The 26,221-nt window shown below is 46.4% G+C and overlaps 1 protein-coding gene across 3 annotated transcripts in view; it reads right to left on the bottom strand.

Annotated features, from left to right (window-relative positions):
• The window catches only part of LOC138527486 (zinc finger protein 25-like), a 778,719-nt gene that overhangs the window by 384,736 nt on the left and 367,762 nt on the right, over positions 1–26,221 (bottom strand). For all 3 annotated transcript variants that reach the window (XM_069638740.1, XM_069638722.1, XM_069638730.1), the window contains one exon: positions 2,382–2,498. In XM_069638740.1, coding sequence (XP_069494841.1) covers positions 2,382–2,498 — 117 coding nt within the window. The remainder of the gene's footprint in view (positions 1–2,381; positions 2,499–26,221) is intronic.

The following is a 26,221-nucleotide window of genomic DNA, read 5'->3' on the forward strand; positions in this document are numbered from 1 at the left end:
TGGTCGAAATTCAGGGAAGCTGCCTTCCAAACCCATGAAATCAATGACCCTTCCCATTAGATTTCTAAAACTAGGGTCTGTAGGGTCTGGTCTCTGAAATTTCACTTCAGGGGAAGTGTCTAGGCCACTGGCATTTTGGAGACAGTCAGATCTGTTACCTTGGTATTCGGGCCCACTAGCTCTTCAGGGACCTGTCTGGCTCCAAACCTAACTCCAGCTGAAGTAACATCTTGTTCCTCAAAGATGGATGACATGGATCTGAAAAATTCCTGTCTGGCTTGAGGGTGGAAAATATTTTCAGGTTAAGAGGGTGGTATCAACTTAGGCATGGGCAATGGCGTCGACTTGGCCATCAGGACTAAAGAATGCCTTGATAAAAGCGTTGAAGGTGTTGATGAAGAAGACGCTGTTTTCAAAGGAGGCTTCTAGACTGTTGAAGGCTTCGATACAGTCAAAGGTGTCAACGCCATTTTCAACGCTGCAGTCGTCGACTGTGTTGAGTCGAGTTTTGACTTTGATTCCGCTACCACCGATTTATGCACTGGAGGTTTTGCCTTTGTACGAGGTGTCTGAGAACTTTCCCCTGATGACACTCTCGACTCTCGCGTGTTTAGTCTTTGATCTCCCTCTGTCACTTTTAGAGTGGGCAGGGGCATGATCTCCACACGGCATCTTCGAGGGGGTCTGGGCCGCTTTCTCAAATATTTTAAGCATCAAAGCCCTAAAGGCCTCCCATTTTTGAGGGGAATCATGCTTGGATGGATAAGTCATTCTCCTCTCAGATGAGAAAGAGGAGGAAGAAAACCTGCGGCGCCTCGAGCGATTCTTTGATCTCGACCTCCTCAACCCATGTCGAGATTTCCGACTCAATTCTCCCGAATCTTTTTGTCTTTTAGAAGACTTGTAAGTTTCCTCCTCCACCGCCAGCTTATCTCTCCGTTCCCTAAGAGCCTTATTGCACATGGCCTGACGGGAACCGCACTCGTCAACCCGATGGTCTGGGCTGAGACACCAGAGGCAATTCCGATGGGGGTAGGTTATTGACATTTTCCTATCACACATCTGACATTTTTTGAAACCTGTCTTGGGTGTGGTGGGAGTAGATGAGGAGGACATCGCTGAGAAAAAAACCTGATGCGCCGTTTTGTGACAAAGCAGTTGCTCTGAAAAACAGAACTGAGGTAATGTGCGCGGCTCAAGCCCTTTATATAGCGGATGACGTCGACACTCGACGGCAGCCCTCGAGGGCCTACGACTCCACAGGCTCGAACACAACGCCCTCAGGTGAAAAAAAAATATCGAAGCAACAAAGCTGGGAGACAAGATGGCTAATCTGAGGAATATGTGGGAGGACACAATCCATTTGAAATGAGTATTCTCCCTAACAAAGTGGAAAACAAAGGGATGGTTGATGGAGGGGAGAGTTGGAGAGGTGGGGAAGGGCCAGAAAAAAACTAGTGTCAATCAGATTCTCCAGGACAAGGAAGATGATGTAGAGTAAATCAAGAAAGCGTGCCTGGGGAGTGTGTTGGGTGATTCTACTTCACAGAATAAACGCGAGTCAGGAAAGGGTTATTTTAAATAGAATTCATCCAAAGGAAATCCTTCCAGATGTATGCCACTTGATAGAATAATAAAGGTAGTAATATCAGGTTTCAGACTCGACGACTTATGACTAAAGCCAAGTCTAATGTGTTTTTGGTCTTAAAAGTTGAGTAATAAGTCTTCACTTACATTGGTCTCCTTTTTCAAAAACAACTAACATTCCTCCTATGTGAACCTCTGGTTACTGAAGTCATCAGTGTGACCAGCACCAAAAATATAATCACAATTAAACAAAATCTACAGTATCTAATCAGGAATACTCACCCAAGTTCTGCAGTGCTGTAATGATCTGGCAACATACCCCTATCCAGATATTTTGTGGAATGCTTTAATACCTCATCTTTTTACACTGGCTTCCAATTGTTAATAATTCCAGATTCAAGATGGTTTTAGTCTGCTTAATTCAGTTTTAATTTTGCTAATTCTTTTTTTTTATTTGACCATGTTTTGGTTTTTACTGGGTATGAATGATTTTAAACAGCGTGTTTTCTAGAAACAGACCGTAAAAGGCACTGCTTTCAATGGACTCGTTTAATAGATAAGAGCAGCGTGAGAATACACTTGAGCCCATCTTTAACCCACAATGTTCTCTCATTATTTAAGAAGCTCAGAAATCCTGAAATAATTACAATTTCCCTCTGATGCTAACTGTAAACCTACATCCTGAAATGATCATGGTAAGCGCAAATGGCTTTAGTCATAGTTATAGGACTTTAGGTCGCAAACTATACTTGACAGGGTGCACATTTCAAATCTCTTACAAATATCTTACTCACCTTTGCTTTGGACAGTGTTGATTTTACTGTTCCCAGAGTCATGCCAACCTCTGTAATCTTGCTCTTCTTCTTGTTTAATCCGCAATAAAATGTCAGGGTTGATGGCTGGATAACATGCTACAAGGAAACAAACACATTGTGAAGCGTATGGCTTATAATTTCACTTCAAGGTAGAGCATATGCATTGATTGTTTATTTGTATAGCGCACCGAACCCGAAGGTAACTGGGCGCGATTTACAGAGGGTTACTAGTATGTTTTCGGCGTGAAGTTACAGTGATTACACCAAGATATACAAAAAGTTACAGTGGTTACAATAGTTAAGGCAAGATATATAAAAAAAATTACAATGGTTATATACATAAATACATGACAACAAATATGTAAAATATTACAGTGGTTATATACATTTGGATGCAGAGGATCATACAATGTGGTACAGGTAGGGTCAAGCTTTTAGGTGTCTTAGTGGTGCTTGGAAATAAGCCAGTTTAGGGTGTTTCACCTAAAGATAGGGATAGGGTTGGTCTGCTCTCAAGGATGGGGCGGGGGGTGTTCCAGTACTGTGCTGCCATAACAGGGAAGCTGCCACCCCCCATTTTTTCTTTTTTATTTGTTGTCTCGCTCAAAACAAATCTGCACACATTGTTACTGATCAAATAAAATGCTACACTTCAGACTAAATTTCAAGTTAGATTGCAACAGAAAATTGCATTTTTGTTAAGATGTACACTTTACTCATCATAGAAACATAATGACAAGGAATGAAACAGAATCAGAAGAACATCGTCTAAAGGGTTGAAACTTCCCAGAAACCAAAAAAATTCCATGAATTATATACATTAAGTGTTCAGATATATTTTGAGGATCAGACCTGTGGACAGATTCTGAGAGGCCATCCATTTCTGATGAACATGGGAAAACACTAAGGTATAGCCAAACTGTCTGGGTAGTGTGGCTCAACAGCAAGGCTTAGACTTAGGAGAGTGTGCAAGTGGTGAAGGTTTCAGTTAAGCACAAACACAGTAAGCTTAATAATTCAAGTTAGACAGCGTGTACAAAAATACAGTTATTTAGTTAGGTCATAGACAATTCTTATCAATTAAAAACCACAGGTAAGCAACACTCTAAAACTATATACTATATATACTATATACTATATATATATATATATATATATATATATATATATATATACACACACACACCCTAGGCAGAAGTGAAGGGGCTCAGTACCATGTCCCAATAGATTTTTTTTCAGGAGGCCAGGAGACTTTAGGAAGTTGAGCAAGTGTTGGCTTGAGCCAACTAGCAGTTGTACGTGTTTTAACTTCAATAACAAAACAAGAGGAAAGTCTTTCAAAGACCCTCTCTGTTAAGCAAGATTGTATGCAGTACCCTTTGGGTGCACTACAACAACTCTGGCCTCCTGGCAATAGGAACCCAACCTTTGGTATACGTCTGTACTACACAGGTTGGTAGTGTGGTCGAGCAGCGAGGCTTATCTCAAGAGGGGTCAATGTGAGCAGTAGGGGAGTTATACCCATTTGGGGTGACTCACAGACACTACGTACACCCTCAGGTCACTTCAATAGCTAGGGTGTTGTGGGCATTAATATATCACTGTTGCAATTAGAATATAATTGAGAGGAGTGTCAAAGAAAAGAGGTTTCAGAATAAGATAAGTGTTCACACAATTATTTTTAGTTAGGTAAGTACTTTCAAAAACCCCCCAATGCAAAGTCAGTTAACCCTTTCCTGGAGGGAAGGCAAAATACATAAGCAGAGGAGAGAAGGGTCCTTCAGGGAGCCAGGCCAGCCAAGTTAGCAAAAGTGAAGGTGGACTGAAGCACTTCTTGCAGATAAGTAAAAGTCTTGCACAATGTTTTAGAAATCTTTGTAGCAAAAGTAGAATTAAATGTAGGGTCACAAGCTGTTAGGCCTCTGAGTAGTAGAAGATGCAAGCAACTCTACAAGAGCAACTGAGAGAAGTCTCAACTGAGATCAAGCAAGGTGGCACAACAAGAGTTAAGTTCTCTTAGACTGCAGAGTACTAAGAAAAGTGCAACAGATGGCTTCTGTTCCTGTGCCTCAGTCGTGGGGACAAGAGGGAGGACTTTTGGTGACTCCTGCATTGCAATGGGACGGTCACCGAGCGCAACCGGCAATCTTCAAACAAGTGGCACTTCAGTGTTTCAGCTCCTCGCTTCTGCCGCAAATAGCAACACCACGGTTCCTAGCTGTCGAGAGGCTCGGTCAGTCCTGCTTCCTGGAAGTCCAGAGGATCTTCCTGGCGCTCTCGACCAGATTAAAAGCAACGCACATGATCTGGTATTCCTCTCCCTGGCTATTCAGTTCTAGCAACAACTGCAGTGGAAATTCAACCAGCTTCAAGAACATGTCCAGGTGGCTTACTTTGGAGTTGATTGGTCCCACCAACTCAAGGGGAGAAGTCGTCCTTGCAGGGCTTCTCTGTCGATACGAATTCGGAGCTTCAGCACAGCAGCAGGGCTTCACCAGGCAAACCAACGGTCCAGGAGTTGCAGCAGGCGTCTCTTCGAAGTTCTTTTTTGGATTCCTTTATCCAGTGGTCGACTCTGCCTTCCAAGCCAAAAGGCCTCGCCTTTTATGCAGGTTTCTCCCGTTCATTCCAGAATAGCTGTCAGTCAACCAGCAGGGTGGCTGTCCTTGCCAGAAAGCCAGCCCGCCAATCACCTAAGAGTGCATTCCTGTCTCCTAGTAGACTATGCACAGGGAGTTTTCGGGCCCGCCCCTCACTCGCTTCCTGCCCCTGCCAGACACCCTGGAGCCAGAGGCGGGCTTCACTCGTGAATTCCACCAAAGACAAAACGAACAAAGAGACCAAACCTGGTTTGGCGCGCAGAGTAAATCTCAAGAAGGACCTTTCCACAAAGAAATGACGAAAAAAGAAGACCAGGTCATTGTGACAAAATTGGCACCCTTGGGTGCTTTACTGTGGCTGCGAACGCAGCACACGGTAAAAACACACAACGGTAGTAAAAAGAAAACTGCCACCAGCCATTTATCGAGGAATGGGTAACAAAAATGTTACATGGGAAGCTAGACAAAGGAGATACTAAGTAACCCCTCCAGCCCCCTATTGTAAGATAGTGTGTGCTGGGTCTAGAAAGTTACAAATCTAATAAAGTCAATTTCACTTTACTGCTCTTGTAAACAGTAGTTTATCCAAAAAGAAGGTATTTAAACCTTGGAGAAATATGAAAGACTTCCCCTGTGCCACTGCACTAAAGGGGCTGTGTGACAATGCAAAAGATGATGCCTATGAGTTTGTCAGACTCCATAACCAAAAATAAACAGTGTTCAAAATCACATTAAAATACTTGAGAGAGTGGGAAATGGGGTCTCACTCTCTCCAGGTTAAAAATTCAAGTCCTCAAAATCCAGAAAAGTTGCTGGGGTCTCAAGGTAGAGAGGAATTAGCACATTTCTGAGAATTCTCTCTAACACTCTCCCAATCCAGACATCTTAAGGAAGACCTAGCGGAGGATAACAGGTCAGAACACAGCTCTGGGCTAGGACTTTATACCCATACAATCCCATGAAGGCAGGTTTGGGATGGGAGGGGAGAACATGTATGTTTACTCACCCTATATACACCAATTCACTCCGGGGCCACCATAGAAGTTACTGAAATCGCTGGGCCTTCCGAAATTAGTGTATTGGTTCTGCTGATGGAAGCCCAGGCATTGTGAGTTGCAAAGTCACTCCAGGCGGGTCTGGCTAGTTCGCAGTTCCGTGCTCCGATGGCCCGAATTCTGTAGTCTGGACAGTTGAGTATGCAGGACACACTGAATTTTGGGACCATCACTTCTGCACCAACCTCAGAGGACTGCCAGGAAGTGACACCAGCAGTGAGCAGCGATGGCCATTGTTCAAAAAGCAGAAGATGAAACCCTTGTGTGAGAACAAAGAAGGTGGTCCTACGAAGCCCAGCTGAGCTGCAACTACAGGGAAATGTTTCTTATTCTATAAAGCTGAGGATCTGCAGAATCCCAGGGTTGAACTCAGGTGAGACCAACAACCCTCCATCCCCCACCTTATGCAGAGTGCTGGTGAGATACTCGGTATCCCGTTTCTCATTTTAAATGTAACTTTTATGTTACAAGGACAAACTTCCCTTTAATGGCTGGTGGCAGTGAACCTTTTTATTAATTCGGTGCACCTTTACCGCAGGTTGCTTGCACAGCCCCAGTAAAGGCGCCCATGGGTGCTCATTTTACCAAAAGGAGCCGTCTTTTTTTTCTCGCTATTTTAATGTTTCTTGTTCCCTCCACTGACATCCAGGCTGGGAAATTCCTTTGTGTGATTTTTTATCTTCGGAAGGAGTCCTGTGGACTACCCTCCCCCCCCCCCCCAGCCTCCATAGTGTCTGTGAAGGCAGGAAGCGGCGGAGGAGTCCAAAACTCTGCAGCCCTTTGTCTTCCAGCCTGAGTGCGAGATTCGAGTTCAAACTGGGAGGCTGGCTGTCCTAAAGGATGGCCAACTCCCCCAAGTTTGAATGTAGCAAAGCTGTTTGATTGGCTAGGTTCCTGCATAAAAGGCTGATCCTGGAAGCTGAAGAAGTAGTCGACAACTGGAACCAAAACCAAAGAGGCAAATGAAGCATTCACGGCTGAAACGATTTTCAGCAACCGGAGAGTCTGCTGTGTAACCAGAGACTGCTGTAGCCCTTCCTTTCAATCGATCTAGGGTCTCCGAGAACAAGGACCCTGACCCACATCCTGGTGAGTCTCGCTAATCTCAAGAAGACCTGCATTTTGAGCCCTCCCACGCCATGCTGTGACCTTGCAGGACTGCAATACCCCAATACCATGGGACCTCGAGCCATTGCGCAGGTCACGGTCTTCCGAATTCCGAATCTCACTGAAACTTCGCAGGCATCCTACTGGATCTCCAGAGGCACGATTCCAGCCCAAATAGTCCCATCACCAGAGTGCTGCATCTTGCAAACGATGAGAATCCGACCAGCGATATTCTGTCTTCTGTGTTCCTGAAAAAGGCGCAAAATACACAGAACCACATCCAGCCTTTACGAAAACCTTGCCTGGTGCCTGCCCTGTGATCCTTGCTGTAGTGTCCTGTCTTCTGTCTTCTTGATGAAGAAATTCAAATATCAGGTTTATCGCTGCAGATCCTGATGTCCTCTTGCTACAAAATCATCTGCTGTGCTAAGGTACTGTGCTGGCTTGGGTAGTTACTCACCTTAAGTCTCTTGTGAACCCTGTGTAGTTTTGGAATGTTTTCTGTGATTGGGAGTCCTCTCGTCCAGTGTACCCAGGCCCCTGCTGCAATACTCCTAGTGCGCCTTCTGTTAAGCCCCTGGACCCTCAACTAACTCTAAAGTAAAGTACTTACTTGTTCTAACAGTCTTCCTTAGGAACTCTGACTTTTGCCACTTAAAAATCTATCCTGACATGCCTGTTGGACCCTCATTATCGACTGACTGTGAAATGTCATGTCTGGGACTACGTTTTTACAGTAGTCATCCCCTGAGGGGCACCCCATTCAGAAGGTACATGTATGTGGATTGATGGAGCCAGAAAGTCTGGTCTCACTGCAGCTTCAAGGGAGACCTGCCACTTTAGTAAGGAACCACAGAGATTTCAATACTGCAAATATCAACACATATATTATTTAATTTAATAGTGTCACACTTGCGCAAATCTTTTATGATGTCTGACTTGTCAGTTCAAAGTGGCAGATCCAAAGACGTTTATTTTTAATTCCTGTTTTCGTAGTTCTGTGAGTTAAACATCGGCTGAGAGTTGAATGTAATTTTAAAAAATACAAACATTTCTTCATTACAGGTTGAAAAAGCGGTTTGCTTTTGGGAGACTAATGTAGCATTGAATCGAAGCGATTATGGTGCTTTGAGAGAGCAAGGTTAATACCAAGTCAATTCCTAGTGTAAATGCGTTGAGTGTTGTCATAGTACGATTCGAGTTCAGGAGCAGTCGCGTTAGTAAACCAGAGCACTGCTCACAAGATAGATCTGCACACATTAGATGATTATGCATGTTCATGATGGCTCATGAATCAGATGGTTCCTCCACCGCTCTGAATACCTACTCACAAACATTACATTCGCAATATTTCCCCCTTTCTGAAGGCTAGAACAGAGACCCAATAGAAAGTTGTAAATGCCACTAGCCATAGATTCCTGGCTTATAGTACGTATTACATCTGGTCTGACACTACTGTTGTCCAATGACAACAGTCAAACACGTATGAGCAAAGGTAATGTTGCCCCTGTCACACTTTCAAAATCCTTCAGTTGTAAGGGAGCCTGGGAGCGCTCCAGCCTATCGGCAACAATGGGCAGGTAAACAGGGCCGGCTGAAGATGAGTGGGGGCCCATTTCAAAAAGGGCCGTGAATGCAAAACATTGCAGCAAAAATGCCATGGTCTTTTGCGCCACAATCGTGTAAAGGATTCGGGGGACACCTCCGCAACCCACGGACCCATTATACCATTTAAGGGGAGCGGGTGGACACCCCCGCAAGCCCCCGATCCCTTTAAATGGTATAATGGGGAACACCTTTACTGGGTCAAACCACAGCATTTTTTCAGCGGTTCTTTTACCGTTGACATTTTTTTGCAGCAATTTTATTACGCGATACCCCCACCACTCCATCCCCACAAACACAGACCGCTACCTGACTTTCCCCTGCGCCTCAAATACGGTATGCCACGTTTTGGCCTGCGCGTTTTGGCGCTGGGCGTTTCAGGATGCCCATTTAGCTGCAGAGCCCTTTTGCCAGGCCACATTGGAGTGAAGGCCATTTCCACACTGGCTATTTGGCGCAAGGGCCGTTTAGACGCAGCTGACATTGCAGCCTATGTGTAAACAGCCCTCGTGCCAAATGAGCTCTATATTCAGCGTGACTAATTCTTTGATATGTAGAGTCCTTGGTGTGAGAAGTGATGTGCCCCAGAATTGTGGCAAGGCACTTTCATAAACTGTTACGTGAAATACCGTGCAATAGCTCAGAGTTAAAAGGGTTTGAAAGCTTTACTTTTTATTCATCTATTCTTTGTGCCAGAGAATGTTTCCACCGAGTTGAACAGAATACGTGTATTGGCTTTGAAAATACAACTGTGTTGCGTTTTTAAGGTCCACAAAAGACGCGAGGGGGGCAGGACTATTTGCGCATTCATCCCCCACTAAAAGAATGACCAATATTCCTACTGAATAAACATGTGTTTATTCACTTTGATCACTCTTTGTGATCAAAGCGGTTGAAGAAGTTTTTTCTTTACCCCTTGTAAAGTCATGCACCAGGTGAGGCTCGAACTCACGACTCTGACATTGCTCATTGCATGTATTGCTGTATAAGCTATCCGATTGTGCCTATGGAGCTCACATGACATGCATTACTCACCGTAATAGCATTTCTGATGATTGTATCTGCTTAGATTCACATGCTGTGCATATGGTCCGACATCCAGTGGTAACCGCGGAGTACTGCATCTTGTCTTTCGGGGACCGAAAGGGGACATCGGCATAGGCGTGTCTGTAACACTATCCCTATCGTGACGTGTATTGTACCCAAAATTCCTCATGCGCCGAGGTCCCTCTGATTATATTTTTTCTTGCCATGAGGGAGCCCAAGGCTATTATGAGTAAGTACAGAAAAGAGAGAAAGTAGTAAGACGTCTATGTTCCTTCCATCCGAGTGGGGAGGAAGGGTGGGCACATGTGAATCTAAGCAGATACAATCATCAGAAATGCTATTACGGTGAGTAATGCATGTCTTCTGATGCTTGTTCATCTGCTTAGAATCACATGCTGTGCATAGACCAGCAAGCAGTACCCAGAGTTGGAGGTGGGTTGTGAGAAGGAACAGTAGTGAAAAGATGTCTTAATACTGCTTGCCCCACCTGAAAATCCGATCTAGAATGAGTGTCTTGGCAACAGTGTTTTGCAAAGGTGTGTACAGAACTCCAGGTTGCTGCTTTGCAAATGGCCTCAAGGGGAACATTTGCAATAAATGCTATGGAAGCCCCAGTGCCTCGAGTAGTGTGCGCTATAGGCTTGAAGGGCAGTTCTCTCTTAGTAAGAGAGAAACATAGTGTGATGCATTTGACAATCCACCTTGAGATAGCTGATTTAGAGACAGGATCCCATTCTCTACCAGCTGCCACTGAAACGAAAAACGGGTTAGTCTTTCTCAGTGGTTTTGTTCTTTCCAGGTAAAACATGACTGCCCTGCGCACATCTTGTGTGTGTAGACTTCATTCGGCCATGCTAGTGGGATTCTGAAAGACAGTGAGTAGTTTGATTGATTGGTTCACATGGAACTTTGAGATGAATTTAGGCGCAAATATGGGATGAGTGCGCAAAACCACCTTATCCCTGTGGACTGTAACAAAAGGGTCTAGAATTGAAAGAGCCTGTAGTTCGCTAACCCTTCTAATAGAAGTGATAGCCACTAGGAAGGCCGTTTTATAAGTGAGGGCTTTTAGACTTGCTTTATGCATTGGTTCAAAGGGAGACCCCATGAGTCTGATCAAAACCACATTTAGATCCCATCCGGGAGCTGCGTTAGAAACGGGGGTGGGAGGATGAATTCTTTTAACCCCTTCCATAAAAGCCTTAACAGGTATTTTCCACCACACCACTTTCTGTTGTGACGTAGTGTAGGCTGATAGAGCAGGTAGATGAACCTATAGGGAATTAAAAACCAAACCTGAGTCTAACAAATGAGTTAGGTACAACACAATGTGTGTAGGCGAGCAGTCAATGGGATTGACGCCCCTTGGTTTTACACCAGATGACAAAGTGTTTCCACTTACTGGAATAGCAATAACGTGTGTTAGGTTTTCTAGCCTCCCTGAGTATGTCCATGCAACTCTGGGGGAGTTGAAGGTGTCCAAACTCTATGACCTCAGGAGCCAGGCCGCTAAATTCAGAGTTTGTGTGTATGGGTGTAGTGTCTCCTGAGACAACATTTTATACGGGCAGGGTAGTCTCACGGGGGGGGGGGGGTGAGGGACATTTCCATTAGATTAGGAAACCAGGGTTGGCGGGCCCACATGGGGGCCACCAGAATCAGGGTAACTGGTTCCTGGTGCATCTTGTGCACCATCTTGTTGAGTAGGGGAGTCGGGGGGCGGAGGGGTGAGGGTAGCGTAGACAAATTTCCCTGTCCATGTTATCCAGAGTCCGTTCCCCTTGGAGCGGTTCTGGGGGTACCTGGAGGCCTAGTCTTGGCATTGGGCATTCTCCTGATTGCAAACAGGTCGATCTCTGGGAAGCCCCCTTCTGCGAAGACGTTGGAGACCATGTCTTTGTGTAGACGCCATTCCTTTTCTATGTGCAGTGGGAAATCTCTGCTGAGCAGGTCCGCTAGAAGATTGAGTTATCCTGGAACATGTTGGGACAGTAGGAACATCTTGTGTTTGAGAGCCCACATCCAAATGCTCTGGGACAGCTTGGATATCCCTGGAGAGTGCGTGTCCCCCTGTTCGTTTAGGTAATACATGGCTGTGGTGCTGTCTGTCAGGACCAGGACTGTCTTCCCGTGTAGCTGTGTTTGAAAGGCTTTCAGTGCTTTGAACAACATTAGCAGCTCTAACAGATTTGTATGGTTGGATGCTACTTGTGGGGACCACACTCCATGCGCTGTCTGCTGAAGCAGGTGAGGGCCCCCCCCCCCACCTCGTGAGAGATGCATCTGTCGTAAGAGTGGCTTCTACTGCGGGGGTGGTGAAGGTTTTCCCCTTCAAGAGGTTTTCCCTCGACCACCACTGCAGAGAGAGAACGAGGGCTGGCGAGACAACTACCAGATCTTCCCATTGTCTGCTGGCCTGGCACCACTGGCTGTTGAGCCACTCTTGCATGGGACGGATGCGCAGCCCCGCGTGGGAAACTAAGTAAATGCATGACGCCATCATACCTAGCAAGCCCATGGCCTTGCGTACCGTCCCTTCCCGACTGGCTACATATTTAGGGATCTGAGTAAGCATGTTCTGAACCCTCTCGTGGGAGGGGAAGACGAGGCAGTCTTTTGTCAGGATTAGAGCCCCTAGAAATTGCTTGACTGGTGTCTAAGGAGGATTTTCTTCTCGTTGATGGAGAATCCCAGATTGAACAGGAGGTCTATTGTCGTCTGAATATTCTTAAGAGTCCACTGTTATGAGCCTGTCGTCGAGGTAAGGGTAAACCGGGAAGGATAGTCTGCGCAGGTGTGCTGCTGCTACTGACAGTACCTTTGTAAACACCCTCGGCGCCGACGCAATGCCGAAGGGGAGGACTTTGAATTGATAGTGCTTGTCCTCTATCACAAACCCTAGATATTTTCTGTGCGCTGGCAACATTGAAATATGAAAGTATGCATCTTTCATGTCCAGTGTTGCCAGGAAATCCCCCTGCTTAAACAGTGGGATTACTTCCTGCAACCATACAAAACTTTTGAGGTTTGACAAATTTGTTCGCTGGGCAAAGTCTAGTACAGGGCGCATGGTGAGGTGCTTTTTGGGGTACAAGGAAGTACACTGAATAAATACCTTTGTTTACCTGAAAAATAGGGACGGTTTCTAGGGTGTTCTTTTCCAGCAGTGCTTCCACCTCTTGTTTCAGGATTCGCAGATGGTCTGGCGTCAGGCGCCTTGTCCTGGGCGGACTGAATTGTGGTGGTCTGGCGAATTCCACACAGTACCCGTGGGCGACCGTCTTTAAAACCCACAGGTCTTATGTAACTCCCTCCCATGCCGAAAGGAAGGATGTTAAGCGCCCCCCACCAGGGTGACATGGGAGGGGACCTGAATCTGTAGGTCATTTCTGACCAGAGGCTGTGGCTCCCCTGGAGTTGGGGTCTCTGCCTCTACCCTGCCTGCGCTACTGACCCCTAGGTGGATAGTTGGCAGGGGTGCTGGATGCCTGCCCTGAGTTCCAGTCGTTTCCCGTATTGTACATGTTCTGTAAGGAACGGGATGGGCCTTCGAAAGGACCGACAGGAACCGCTTCCCATCTGGGGAGAGGGCTTCTGAGTGATTTGTTGAAGAGTCTTAAGAGTCTCATGCTCTTTTTAGCAGTCTCTAGAGCCTCGTCGACTGCTTTACCAAAGAGGTTTGATTCCTCAATAGGTTTATTTTTAAGGGCTGCTTGGGTCTCTGGCTTGAAGCCCGAGTTTTGGAGCCAAGCATGCCGTTTGAGCAGGTTGCCCTGAGCTAGGGACCTTCTTGCCGTCTCTGCAGTATCCAGGGTGTTTATTACATTTGTGTTGACTTGCCTGCCCTCGGCCACGATAGCGAGTAATTTAGTTCTTGCGGGTTCAGGCACTTCCTGGAGACCTTCTTGCATCAGGTTCCAATGTGCATTGGCATAACTAGCAAGCAACATAGTGTTTGCTATGCACGTGGTAAAAGCAGCTGCTGTGATAATTCGCTTACCCAAGGCGTACAGTCTTTTTGACTCCTTATCAGGAGGTGCCTCTCCGTAGCAAGGGGTACACCTTTCCATTTCTGGGTGGTGGTAACCACTAGGGAATTGGGGGTGGCATGGCTTTTAATATATTGAGGGTCAGTAGGCGATGACCGAAATAATTTCTCCACCCTTGGATTCACTTGCCCTGGTCTGGGCAGGTGTGAGCAGGGAAGGAGCCAATCTCCTTTTAATGGAATTTAAGAGAGGAATGGCTTGGCCGGAGGGGGTTTCTCTTTAAGAATGTCCTCCATAAAATCTTGTTCAGGTATGGCCTCCTGGGTGGCGATATGAAAATAATCTGCTGCCTTCCTTAAGATGGCATTGAAAGCCATCGGATGGTCTACTGGTGAAGCCTGGCGAGCCGGAGTGGAAAGAGGGGAATCTAAACATAAGACATCTGTGTCCTGATCGTGAGTAGGGAGCACCCATGGCTCCGTCTCAACTTGATGAGTGTCCTCCCATTTTTTCTGTGGCGTCCGCCTGGTCATCTGCAGTGTAGTCCTGTAGGAAGATAGTATCCCCTTCCTCATCGTAAACGTCTTGATAAGTGTCCATCTGGATTTCATCTTCAGGGTGGATGGAAGTGAAATGTTCTTGAGAAGGTTCTATATTTCCAGGAAATCTTAAAGTTGACACAAGCGGGGGGTCCTCCCGAGGTCTCTTGGCGGGTAGGGTGCTCTGAAAGTGAGACAAATCTTTCCAAATGGTCCATGCAGCCTTCAAATTTTTCCCTGGTCCATTTAGACGAACAAGAAGGATCAATGGGTGAAAAATCTTCATTTTCCTCCCTATGGCGCCGAAATGTGTTACTAATAGCGCTAGACAAAGGCACATGACTGTCTTCGTATGCCTCGCGAGCTTCGGGGTGCTATGGCGCGTCTTTCGACATGTCCGCGGCACACTCCTTGCGGTTCGTCGACTCTTTAGGCTTCAGCCCAACCGCCAAAGTATTTCTTGCGATGCTTTCGGCGATGTCCGGCGAAGCGGGCCGTGCCGTGTGACTAGGAGGCCTAGCAGTAGATTTTTCTTCTACCGAGAGACTAGAAGGCCTAGCGGTAGATTTTTCTCCTACTGGGGCTTTAGGGGGCGTTGGGTCTTCAACTGAGCGTGCTTCGCCAGCCAAATGTGTTTTTGAGGTAGCGCCCTTTATTTTTGAAGGCCCAGTCGCAAGACACTGCTGCGGATGCGGGGAACGCTGTTGATCTTCAAACTCAGAGGAATCCGTCGAAATGTCCGACAGTCCTGTCGGCGCTTTCGCCGAAACCGGGGTTGGGGTTGTGTGTTTAGTGTGGCTTTTTTGTAAACCCCTGTCGCCGGATGTTGTCCCCATAGCGTGACTTGCGTCAGGCCTAGCGGGGTCGGGGACGGGCAGGGCGGACCAAGAAAGGCCCATTGTAAGGTTGATGGCATCCGGTACGGATGCTTGGTCATCAGTAGAGCCCCTGTCACTTTCAGCGGGTGCGGCAGCAGATTCAGCCCACAGCATGCCGTAGGCGGCCCACCGCTCAACGCAGCGATCAAGTGTTTGGGTCGAAGGAGTCTATAGGCTGCGTACCACGCTTCGTCATGGTCAAGGGGCAGACAGTTACTGCACTTATCGTGCTCTTCCTTCCATTGGTATCTGACCCTGCAAGAGGGGCAAAACCTAAATGGTGTCCTTTCCATAGCTAAAGGTAATGAAGGTGATGACCAGACCTAGAGGGTAAAGAGGGGAAAAGAGGAGAGACATAGCGGAAGATATGACCACCCTGACCCCACTCTCCATACAGTGTAGGCCGGCCAGAGGGCCCGGCCACGTGGATGGCTCTGCCGCCGGATCTTAAGCGTTGAAGTCCACCGCTGTCGAAAGTTCCTGCAGTCTTCGTCGTAGTATCTGAACACTATCGAAGTGACGTTAGGGGTAATAACCGACAAAGTCAGTAAACAAGAATTAACAATTTCTCTTATGAAGAGCTCTCCAAAAGGGCGACCAGTTATCTGGGTGGAAAAAAACAATCGGAGGGATTTTGGGTACACTACACATCACGATAGGGATAGTGTTACAGACACGCCTATGCCGACGTCCCCTTTCGGTCCCCGAAAGACAAGATACAATACTCTGCGGTTACCACTGGATGTCGGACCATATGCACAGCATGTGATTCTAAGCAGATTAACAAGTATCAAAAACAAGTATCTCACTGGTTCTAGAAACCAGTTCAAATCCAAAATTGAGAAGAGTTTCATTTCATGAGTTCAAATATATTAGGGAGAATTTTCAGTTTCTGTGCCAATTCCCTTAAACCTTAGAGACCCTCAGCTCTGCTGTTAGAATCTGGGGTCTTTTTTATTTTTAACCTCCTGAGTGAGTGGTACTTTTTGCTACTCACTCATGTGTTTTGTCTTACTTGGATTTCTAACTGTTTAAATGAGTCTGGTAAACTCCAAAGGCATCTGTTTCTTGAATAGTGACACACAGCACCCTCTGTGTAGTGCCACTGAAAGTCCCTTGGACTTCTCTTTATGTTTAAAAACACATTTTCTTGTGTGAACTACAGTTCCCAAGAACACTGAGATAGCTTTTATCTTACTTACCTTTTCCTTTTGTGGGTCCAGCACACACCACCCTAGGTGAAGTATTAGGGAGTTTGGTGCTAATTCTGTGCTAATTCCCTTCAACCGTCGAGACCCCCAGCTCTTTTCCTGAACTTTAGGACTTTTTAATTTTTACCCTGGAGTGAGTGATCCCTTTTTCTCACTCTCTCATGTATTTTGATCTGATTTGGATTATGTGTTCTTTTTTTTGGAGTCAAACTCCATAGGCATCTACTTTTTGTATGGTGACACAGAGCACCTGCAGTGCAGTGTCACAGAGAAATCCTTTAGGTTTCTCATAAGGTTTAAATACCTTTCCTTGTGCAAACTATAGTTCCCAAGAATAGTAAAGTAAAATTGACTTTACTTACCTTTTCTCTTTGTAGGTCCAGCACACACCATCTTATGTGGAGTGCTGGGCGGTTACTTAGTAGCCCTTTTTCCTACTTACTCATGTAACATTTTTATGTTACTCTCACTACTTTAAATGACTGGTGGCAGTGGTTTAATTTTCCTATCATTGTGCTTTTCTACCGCAGGCTGAATCCTCAGCTGCAGTACAGCACCCATGAGTGACCATTGTGTAAAAATGGCCCGGTCTTCTTTTTTCACCATTTCTTTTTTGTGAGGTCTTTCTTGGGTTTTACTCTGTGCGCCAAACCAGGTTTTATCCCTTTGTTCCTTTTGCCTTTGGCAGGCATCAGTACTGAAACCTGTCTCCGGCTGCAGTGTGTCTGGCAGGGCAGGAAGTGAGGCAGGTGCCCAAAACTTCCCTGTCCTTAGTCTCTTTGGTTACCTGAATCTGCGTAAAGACAGTCGACCACTGGAAGAAACATCCGATGAAGGAATCGTGGAGAGAAGCTTGCTGCAACCTCCTGGACCGTAGAACTGCCCATTGAAGCCCTGCTGCTGTGCTTTTCCTAATCAACAAGAGAAGCTCCGGAAAGGATGACTTCTTCCCTTAGGTTAGTGGGACCAACTAACCCTGAGACGAACTTTGCTGGAAGACCTTCCCCAACTGGCTGTAAGCTGGAACCGAGTGCCAGGGGTTGAGAAATCTGTAGTCAAGTGCAACATCCTTAAGCCGGACCGAAGCTCCAGGAAGATCCTGAGGACCCTCCCAAAGCAGGACAATCCAAGCTCGAGTGCCCTCACCAGAGTGCTGGACGCAGGGAGCGAAGGAAGCCCATCAACTGGCCAAGATCCGCAGTGGTGCTATTTGCCGCTAGCTGAAACCGAGAAGTGCTGCTGACTTGAAAAGAGCCTGTAGCTGCCACCGACCTTCAAATTGCAGTGCGGAGTCCTCCAGACTTCCTCCCTCTTGTCCCCACGACTGAGGCCCAGGAAAAAGGATCTGCAACACTGCAACCAGGACAGAAGCTAGCTGGATCCTCTTCTTCTAACCTAAGGTACTGTTCTGACTCAGGGGTACTTACTTCGGTGCCTCAGCTCCATAGACTTTGTTCCAAATGGACTTTGGCTGTGCTCGCTCCCTGCAGACTCTTCAAACCCATTGACAATGATTTGAACTGTCCCCCATAGGAGATACATTGGGTTTTAACTAATATTGTTGGGAAAGGTTTTATCTAGACTTCATTGGGGGATTTTTAAAAGTGCTCACATGCTCTGAGAACCTGTTAACCTTTTTCCCCTCCCTTAACCCTTCCTCTTTTACAACCTCAGAATTCTACAAAGTGCAAAAGTGATATATAAATGCCAATACTGTCCTAGATAGTGAAGTCACTGCAGAGTGTAGGAAGTGTGCATGACGCATCTCTATAGAGTGTGTACTTACTTTGTCTTGATTCTGAGAAAGCATTTTTAAGTGTATTTGTACATTGCCTTTTTTAAAGAATGCTTATTTAAAACTGCCCGTTCGATGAATAAATAATAATTAAACTAGAAAACCTTGATTTTAAGTGTTATTTGGATACTTCTATTTGTGAATTTCGATGATAGAGCTCACATTTACATCTCTTGCGATAAGAGGTAGAGTGGCTGCTCAGTCACTCTACCAACTTGTGTAGTACAGACCTATACCAATAGTTGGGTTACCTAATACCAAGACTGATGTAGTCTCCCAAAGGGTTACTGCATCAAATCTTGCCTAACACTGGTGGCGGGCAAAGAGGATTAGTGTAGAGTGGTTACATTGAGTATTTGATGTACTTGTGTACAACTAAAACAGCCACAAGACGTAAGCTCCATCAAAAAGTGAAGCAATTGTAACATGCCAAATATGGGTAACTTCAAAGAAGAAGCCCCAATTGTTCTCACAGTAGATCAACTGAAAGATATGTGCAAAATCAGGGGTTTGACTGTGAAGGGAAAGAAAAGTAAATTAGCTTAAAGGTTGTTAAATCACCAAAGTTTGGATAGTAGGCCTCTAACAGCTACTATTCAAAGTAATGTGGAAAATGATGATGAGGATGAGAATGACCGTTTAGAGTCTAACTCCAATCTGCAAGAGGAGTCAGATGAGGTAGACGTCTCTCAGGAAGAGAGCTCCTCTTTGCCACAGCCTGCCCATATGTCTCAGCCTATTTCCATTGGGACCCTACAAGGTCCAGCATTAACCACAGAATGTGTTTCTCTTGAAAGAATGAGATTAGAGTTGGAGTTCAAAAAGTTGACTGCTCAAGCTGAAGCCAAACATCAAGATATCAAACTCAGAGAGAGGGAGATGCAACATGAAATGGATATGAAAAGACTGTCTCTTGATTCTACTTCCCATTCAGGGTCCTCTAGGTCTGCTAGTCCCCAAGAGGCACAGCCTGTCCTAAGAAGTAGGGAGTATGTATGGATGTATCAAAACTGGATGTGTTGGATTGGCTGGGTAAATTTGAATACAACTATGGTCTTCAAGGAATCAGTGAGAATGTTTTAATCCCTTGGCTCATGTCTACACTCCCCCTGAATGGCTGCGATGCTGTAATGGTGTTGGATGCAATTGAGAGAAAGGATTTTGAATCTGTGAAGCCGGCCTTAACAGCTAGATTTGGGAAAACTCCTTCCCAGTACCTTAAGAGATTTAGGACCCTCAAAAAGACTGATGGTACCCCTTAGGCTAACTGGGAATGTGAGTGTTTAAAGAACATAGATGATCGGGTTAAGGGTTAAAGAGTGAACGCCTTTGAAGGAATGAGGAATGTTTTTATTAGAATCTATTTTTGATGCTTGCTCTCCTGAGCTGGGACAGCACTTGGATGACTCAAAAGAGATTGATCCACAAAGGTTAGCACAGGCTGCTGACTTGTGGGTAGCCAACAGGACCACTCACAAGGACCATCGGGCAACTCACAAGGAAGAAGAAGGGAAGCAGCACAAGAAAGAAGGAAATGAGAATTCTAATTCCAACCAAACAAAAGAGGGCCACACACATAGTAAGGGTAAATTCCTTGGGCAACCTGTTAAGTCTAGTGAAACCTCTGATGCTAAACCAAAAGTGGGGCCGCGGGGATGGGGGAGGTGAGCAGAAACTCCAATTTCAGAGAACATTTGGGAAATGTTTTGTATGTGGGCCTAGTGATCATGTGAAAGGGATCCCAGTGTCAGGGTAAACCCCTTCAGGGGTCCACACTGCCTCCTTAGCCTTCATCTCTGAGGGAGAAGTTCATATGGCAAGTAGTAACTTTCAACTACTGGCTAATGACCCCGTTGGAGTCCAAGCCAGTGTTTCTTTAGTGTCCCTGGGTCTGTGGGAACAACAGAATGCGGATGTGTACAACTCCACACCAGATAACACAAAAGAATATTATAAGGACAGTGTACTTGTAAATGGTCAGGAGACCCCTACCATTAGAGACACTGGGGCAAGCATTACAGTATTTGATGAAAGTTTTTTCAAACCTGAGGATGTAGCCACCCAAAGTTCCCACTAAATTTGCAGGAGGCACTATCCAAATGGTTCCTATTCTGCCAGCTCTCAAATAGTGCAATAATATGACTGTTAGAATACCCGTCAGTGTACAGAATGAAGTGCCTGGGAGAATCTTGTTGGGGAATTATATGAATACTCTTGGAGTTGTATCTAGTACCCCCAGGCCTTCCAGTAAAAGGAAGGAGGAGCAAACACAATGAGGAAACCTTAAGAGACTCTCAGTGGGAGGTTGAGGAGATTCTTCTTACCCCCCAGTCGACAGGAAGACCACCCTTCAATTTCCAAGAAGAAAAAGGATACAAAAGAGAAATCTAAAGTCTTTGGGAGAAAGCAAGGTTTGAAACCTAAACCAGCTCACAGAACAAGGACATCCTCGAGAGGACAGTCCCATGTCACCCCAGTGACTGCTTCCCCAGCTGAGTGGGAGGACCAACCAAACTCAGAGGAGTAGGTACCAGTGAAACCATACTGATCGCATGTCTCCGTGACACCCTGGAAATCACAGGTCTGGCTCTGGCGTGGTTAACCTCCTTCCTCTGCGACCGCCCATCACAGGTCGAACTCTGGAGACTTTCACTCGACTATCACTCTTTCAACCTGTGGCATTCTCCGGGGATCTAACTTATCCCCCTGGTTCTTCAACGTCTAAATGGCTGCCCTGGCACGGGTGATTGCCACCTTCACCTCCAACTTCCAGTGCTACATATATGACAAGCAATTATCTTTTAGGCTACCCTTCGCTGCCGCCTCCTTGCTAATTTCATGGTGACTGAGTTCATGGTGTGCTGCAAATGATCTTTCCCTCAATGCCACCAAGACTGAGATCGTTAGCATTGGGACGCCTGCTCCAGCTTTCCCACTTTCGCTCTGGCTGACCTCCCTTGGCCCTGCACCTGCGAAGCAAAAAACCTTGGGGTCATCTTTGATTCCACTCTCTTTCTTCTCTCACATTTCAGATATCTCTAAAAAGTCTAACTATCAACTACACTGCCTCAGAGGTACTCTACCATTTCTCACTTTTTCTCAGAGGCTCACTGCCTCCAGGGCCCTGGTTCTCTCCAGGCTGGACTATTGCAACAGCCTCTTCCTCAACCTCCCTTCTTCTGCCCTGCTTCCTTTGCAACTCATCCAGAACAGAACCGCAAGACTTATCCTTGGCCTCAAGCCCAGGGAACAAACGCATCTCTGGCACTGAAATCCCTTCACTGGCTCCCAGTGGCTGCAACGATTAAATTCAAGACCCTTTGCATTGTTCACAAGGCTTTCTGGGGCCTGGGGCCCACCCACCTTCAAAGCTTCCTACCTAAATACTGACTCACACAAGGCCTTTGCTCATCTACCACCAACCTTCTCCAAGTGAGCAGGTTCTCCAAGCAGAGATTTGGAGGGAGATCCTTATCCTCAGCAGGTGCCTTCCTCTGGAATTGCCTCCCTGCTGCCATACGTCTTAGGCCGGAACTCATTCCAGAAACTCGTCAAGACCTTCCTCTTCATTCTCTCTCCCTCTATCCTGAGAACTTAGTTCTCTGTTTTTTCCCTCTCTCCATCTTATTCCTTACAACATGTTGACTGGCCGTTTGGTGTACCTCAAATAGTCTCACTGGTCCCTGGCACCCCCGCCCGTCATCTCTCACACTTGCCTAAGGGCCCTACACCCCACCCATGCTCAATGCACTTGCTCCTCCCCTCCCTGTTATCTTCTGTGTACTTGCTTGATCCTTAAGCACCACGCCTAAAGATCATCTGTTTCTCCCTTGTCTTCACCCCTAATTGCACTGTTAAAATTACAGAATCGCTGTCAGGCCTATTTGCTATTTTCCATACTGTTAAATGTATTTTGTACGCACTTACTCTGCATGTGCAGACTATTATCGTCTCCGTTTTTCAAGGGCTCTGAGTGTCATGATCTCTGCTTCCAAAAGGTCAGGGTTTTCCCCAACTCCCTTGGAAGCAGATCCATAACCCAGGTTCCGAGTGCCAACCAGTCCCAATTGGGACCTTTTGGACCCAGTCCTGGCGCCAGTGGCACCAGGCTCATAAATATGCCCAGTCCCAGCACTGGAAGCGCCGGGCTCATAATGCTTGGGTGGACTTACCTGCAGCAGACCATGCTGCTTACTTGCCTGCCAGTTGAGCCTCCGATCCTCTTCTGTTTGGAACTACTTTTCCTGTTGGGTGGGGCAGGAGCCACTCCCTAGATTCAGAACACTGGAACTCTTCTGGAAAGCAGGAACTCTTTTCTTACCTAGGCGTGGCTGTGGAAGGAGACACCTAAGCACTACAGGAGGCTATTTAAACCACACCCGATGGATGAATCTTGCTTTGCGTTATTCTGCATCCTCTGCAGCAGAACGTTCATCGTGTCTTCTGCATCTGATCCTGGGCCTAAGGAAAAAGGCTTACCATCCTGAATCCAGTCTTCAGCAACACCTATAAAGACAAGAAAGAACAGGTTAGCATTACGGTCTTCAGTGACAGCTCTTCACTTACCTGGTCCATCGGCTGTCACCAACGCCTCGCGCTGCATTCCGGCATCTGAAAGACAAAGGCTTACCTACTCTTCGTGCACTCCGGAGGTCTTCACACTGCATTCCGGCATCTGAAAGACAAAAGCTTACCAACTCTTCGCACGCTCCTGAGGCCTTCGGCGCTGCATCCCGCATCTGAAAGACAAAACAAGGTGCGTTTAAAGACATTGGGGAACTTTAATACTCACGTGCCATTACTCCTTTCCACATCTAACCCAGTGGGTATTCTGGCACCCTGCAGCCGCTCCGAACTTGTACCTGCAAAATAAAAAGACAGAGCGCATCGTGAAGCAGGCAACAAGCGCTTACTTACGTGCTTCCAGGCGCTTCTATTCATCACACGGGCTCCATCTTCAACTCACTTCAGCCCGTCATCCGCCATCGCCGGAACCCTGCAAAACAAGAAACATCATTACTAAAGACTTTAAAGACATTAGAATTACTCGAAACTTACCGTTCGTGCAGTAAACGACGGACAGCAGTCCTCTGAAGTCAAGAGGCCTGCTCCCCCTATCCAGTGAAGAAACTGGTTACAGCACCCTGCCCCGAGGCAGATGGAGAGCACGGCGTTCACTTACCTAAGGTGAGAGCGTTACCCTTTGGGGTTCTACAGGAGAAGAGAAAGGGAAGAAGAGAGAGACATTCAATAATCCAGTTCTTTAATCCCATATTTTCTATCTGCAGACATCTTACCCTTCAAGTCAGACATACAGTGCACAGAGGTCCAGCCCAAAGAGCCAGCCGTGTGTGACACATCACCTTTGCAGGTACGGTATACGCCCAGTCAAGACCGGCGCCTCTGCGGGAATCAGGCGAGCGTTACAGAACGCAAAGCCTACCACAAAACTCCCGTCCAGGCGCTATGGAAACCTCGGATACCGACCAGCTAGCCCAGTTACTTGGGGAACTAAGGGCAGAAGTGCATGCAGCCCGTCAGGAAACGAACGCTCTAAGAAGGGAACTGATTATTTCCAAGGAGCGAACAGATGATCTCGCTAGACAATTGCTACAGTCACAAGCCGGACAGACCCCGTTACCCGCATCTGGGGGAAATCTTCCTTCTACATCCTCTATGAATCCAGTGCAGATCAACCTACCTTGGAATGTACCTCTGGCTCCGCCCGAACGATTTTCTGGTGACCCAAAGAGGTTTGCAGTTTATCAATCAGTGCCGGTTGCATTTCTTATGCCGGCCAGCAGCCTTTCCAACTGATCAAGCTAAAGTAGCTTTCGTACCTTAGTGGCAATGCGGCAGACTGGTCGATCCCTCTAGTAAATCAAGATGATCCGGTCCTCCATGATTTTCAAGCTTTTCAGCTCAGTATGGAAAAACTGTTCGCAAGACATTCACAGGGGCAGGCCTTGGACAATGAGCTTCTTTCGTTGCGACAAGGTAATCAAGACCTTTTGGCTTATATTGCGTCTTTCAACAGACTGATAGTGGAAACTCAATGGCCTGAGGACAAAAGGATTACGCTGTTTTATAGAGGTCTATGTGGAGAGCTCAAAGATGTGTTAGCCCAAGTAGTGAATCCCCCACAAGATTATTCGGACTATATAGACTTAGTCGTTCAAATAGATCACAGACTGCAGAACAGGAAGGCCGATCGTTCCAAGTTTGATGCTCGAGTATTTTCCAAACCGCCAACTCCTTCCAAAGGAGTAGACCCCGGGGAACCCATGCAAATAGGGGGTCTGAAAGGTCCTCTAACACAAAAGGAGCGGGAAAGGAGAAAACAGTTGCAATTATGCCTCTATTGCGGAAACTCGGGGCACTTTCTTCGAGACTGTCCGGTGAAACCTGCCAAGAAGGCAGTAGGAGCTGCAGTTACCAAAGTTACAAACTCTGAGCAGGGAAACGACCTCGCCCGACAAGAATAGAGGTCCTCTTGCCGAGCGTGAAAACCAGTTCCGTGACCTCGCATTTCGTGATACCTATGGTCCTCATTAGCCCTGATAATCCGGATCGATTACATGCAATTGAAGCTTACGTCGACAGCGGTGCCATCGGCAATTATGTGGATCACGAAATGGTTTTGAGGATTAATCTAACTCTTTGTCCCAAGGCTGTAAAGGACGTCATTACTACGGTGGATGGTACGGAGATAGCCTCCGGGCCAGTAACGCATACCACTCAAGAGGTGACGCTAGTAAGTCAAGATGGACACCATGAGAAGATCGTGTTCGATGTAATCAAGGCTCCTCAGTTTCAGATTATTCTAGGAATACCTTGGTTAGAGAAACACAATCCTCTGATCGATTGGCGAGCAAGAACGGTCCAGTTTCCAGAATGTGTCTCTACTTGTCACCCTCCACCTGGTGTTGCACTGGCAGCAATTTCTTCAGAGACTCCCCAGTTACCTCCCGAATACCTAGAATACCAAGATGTTTTCCGGAAGGATCAGGCTAACTCTCTACCTCCTCAGAGGTCTTATGACTGCCAGATAGACCTGACACCTGGATCTACTCCTCCTTGTAGTAGAATTTATGCCCTCACCGAGCCTGAGAACCTTCACCTTCGACAATACCTGGATAAATACCTGGCAAATGGGTTTATTCGTCCTTCCAAGTCCCCTGCTTCTTCAGCTTTGTTCTTCGTTCCAAAAAAGGAAGGAGACCTTAGAACTTGTATAGATTATCGCTCCCTGAACCAGATCACCGTTAAGAATAGATATCCGTTACCTTTGATCCCTGAACTCCTGGACCAAGTCAGAAAAGCATGCATATATACAAAGCTGGATCTTAGAGGAGCTTACCACTTGGTACGAGTAAAAGAGGGCGATGAATGGAAGACGGCCTTCCGCACCAAGTATGGACTATTTGAATATCAGGTCATGCCCTTCGGACTTTGCAATGCCCCGGCCGCCTTTCAATATTTTATGAACGATGTCCTCAGAGAGCTCATAGATGTGTGTGTTGTTGTTTACATTGACGACATCCTCGTTTATTCTTCATCGGAATCTGAACATCGGAAACACGTGAAAATGGTCCTCGAAAGGTTGCGTCAACACAAACTTTTCGCTAAATTGGAAAAATGTATTTTCAACGTGACTGAAGTTGAATTCTTGGGATTCATATTATCACCTGGCGGAGTGCGTATGGATTCAAAGAAGGTCGATGCAGTTCTCAAATGGCCATCACCATCCTCCGTAAAAGGTGTGCAAAGCATGTTAGGCTTCGCTAACTTTTACCGCAGGTTTATCCCCGAATTCTCTCGAATAGTCCAGCCCATCACTGCCTTGTTAAAGAAAAACAAACGTTTTGAATGGTCTACCGAGGCGGAACAAGCTTTCCAGGATTTGAAGACTAAATTTATCTCTGCACCAATCTTAAAACACCCTCACCCCGAACTCCCCTACATCGTGGAAACTGATGCTTCAAGCCTTGCC

Source organism: Ambystoma mexicanum, chromosome 1q (genome assembly GCF_040938575.1).
Source record: "Ambystoma mexicanum isolate Mex_15411 chromosome 1q, UKY_AmexF1_1, whole genome shotgun sequence".
In the NCBI taxonomy this organism is placed as follows: domain Eukaryota; kingdom Metazoa; phylum Chordata; class Amphibia; order Caudata; family Ambystomatidae; genus Ambystoma; species Ambystoma mexicanum.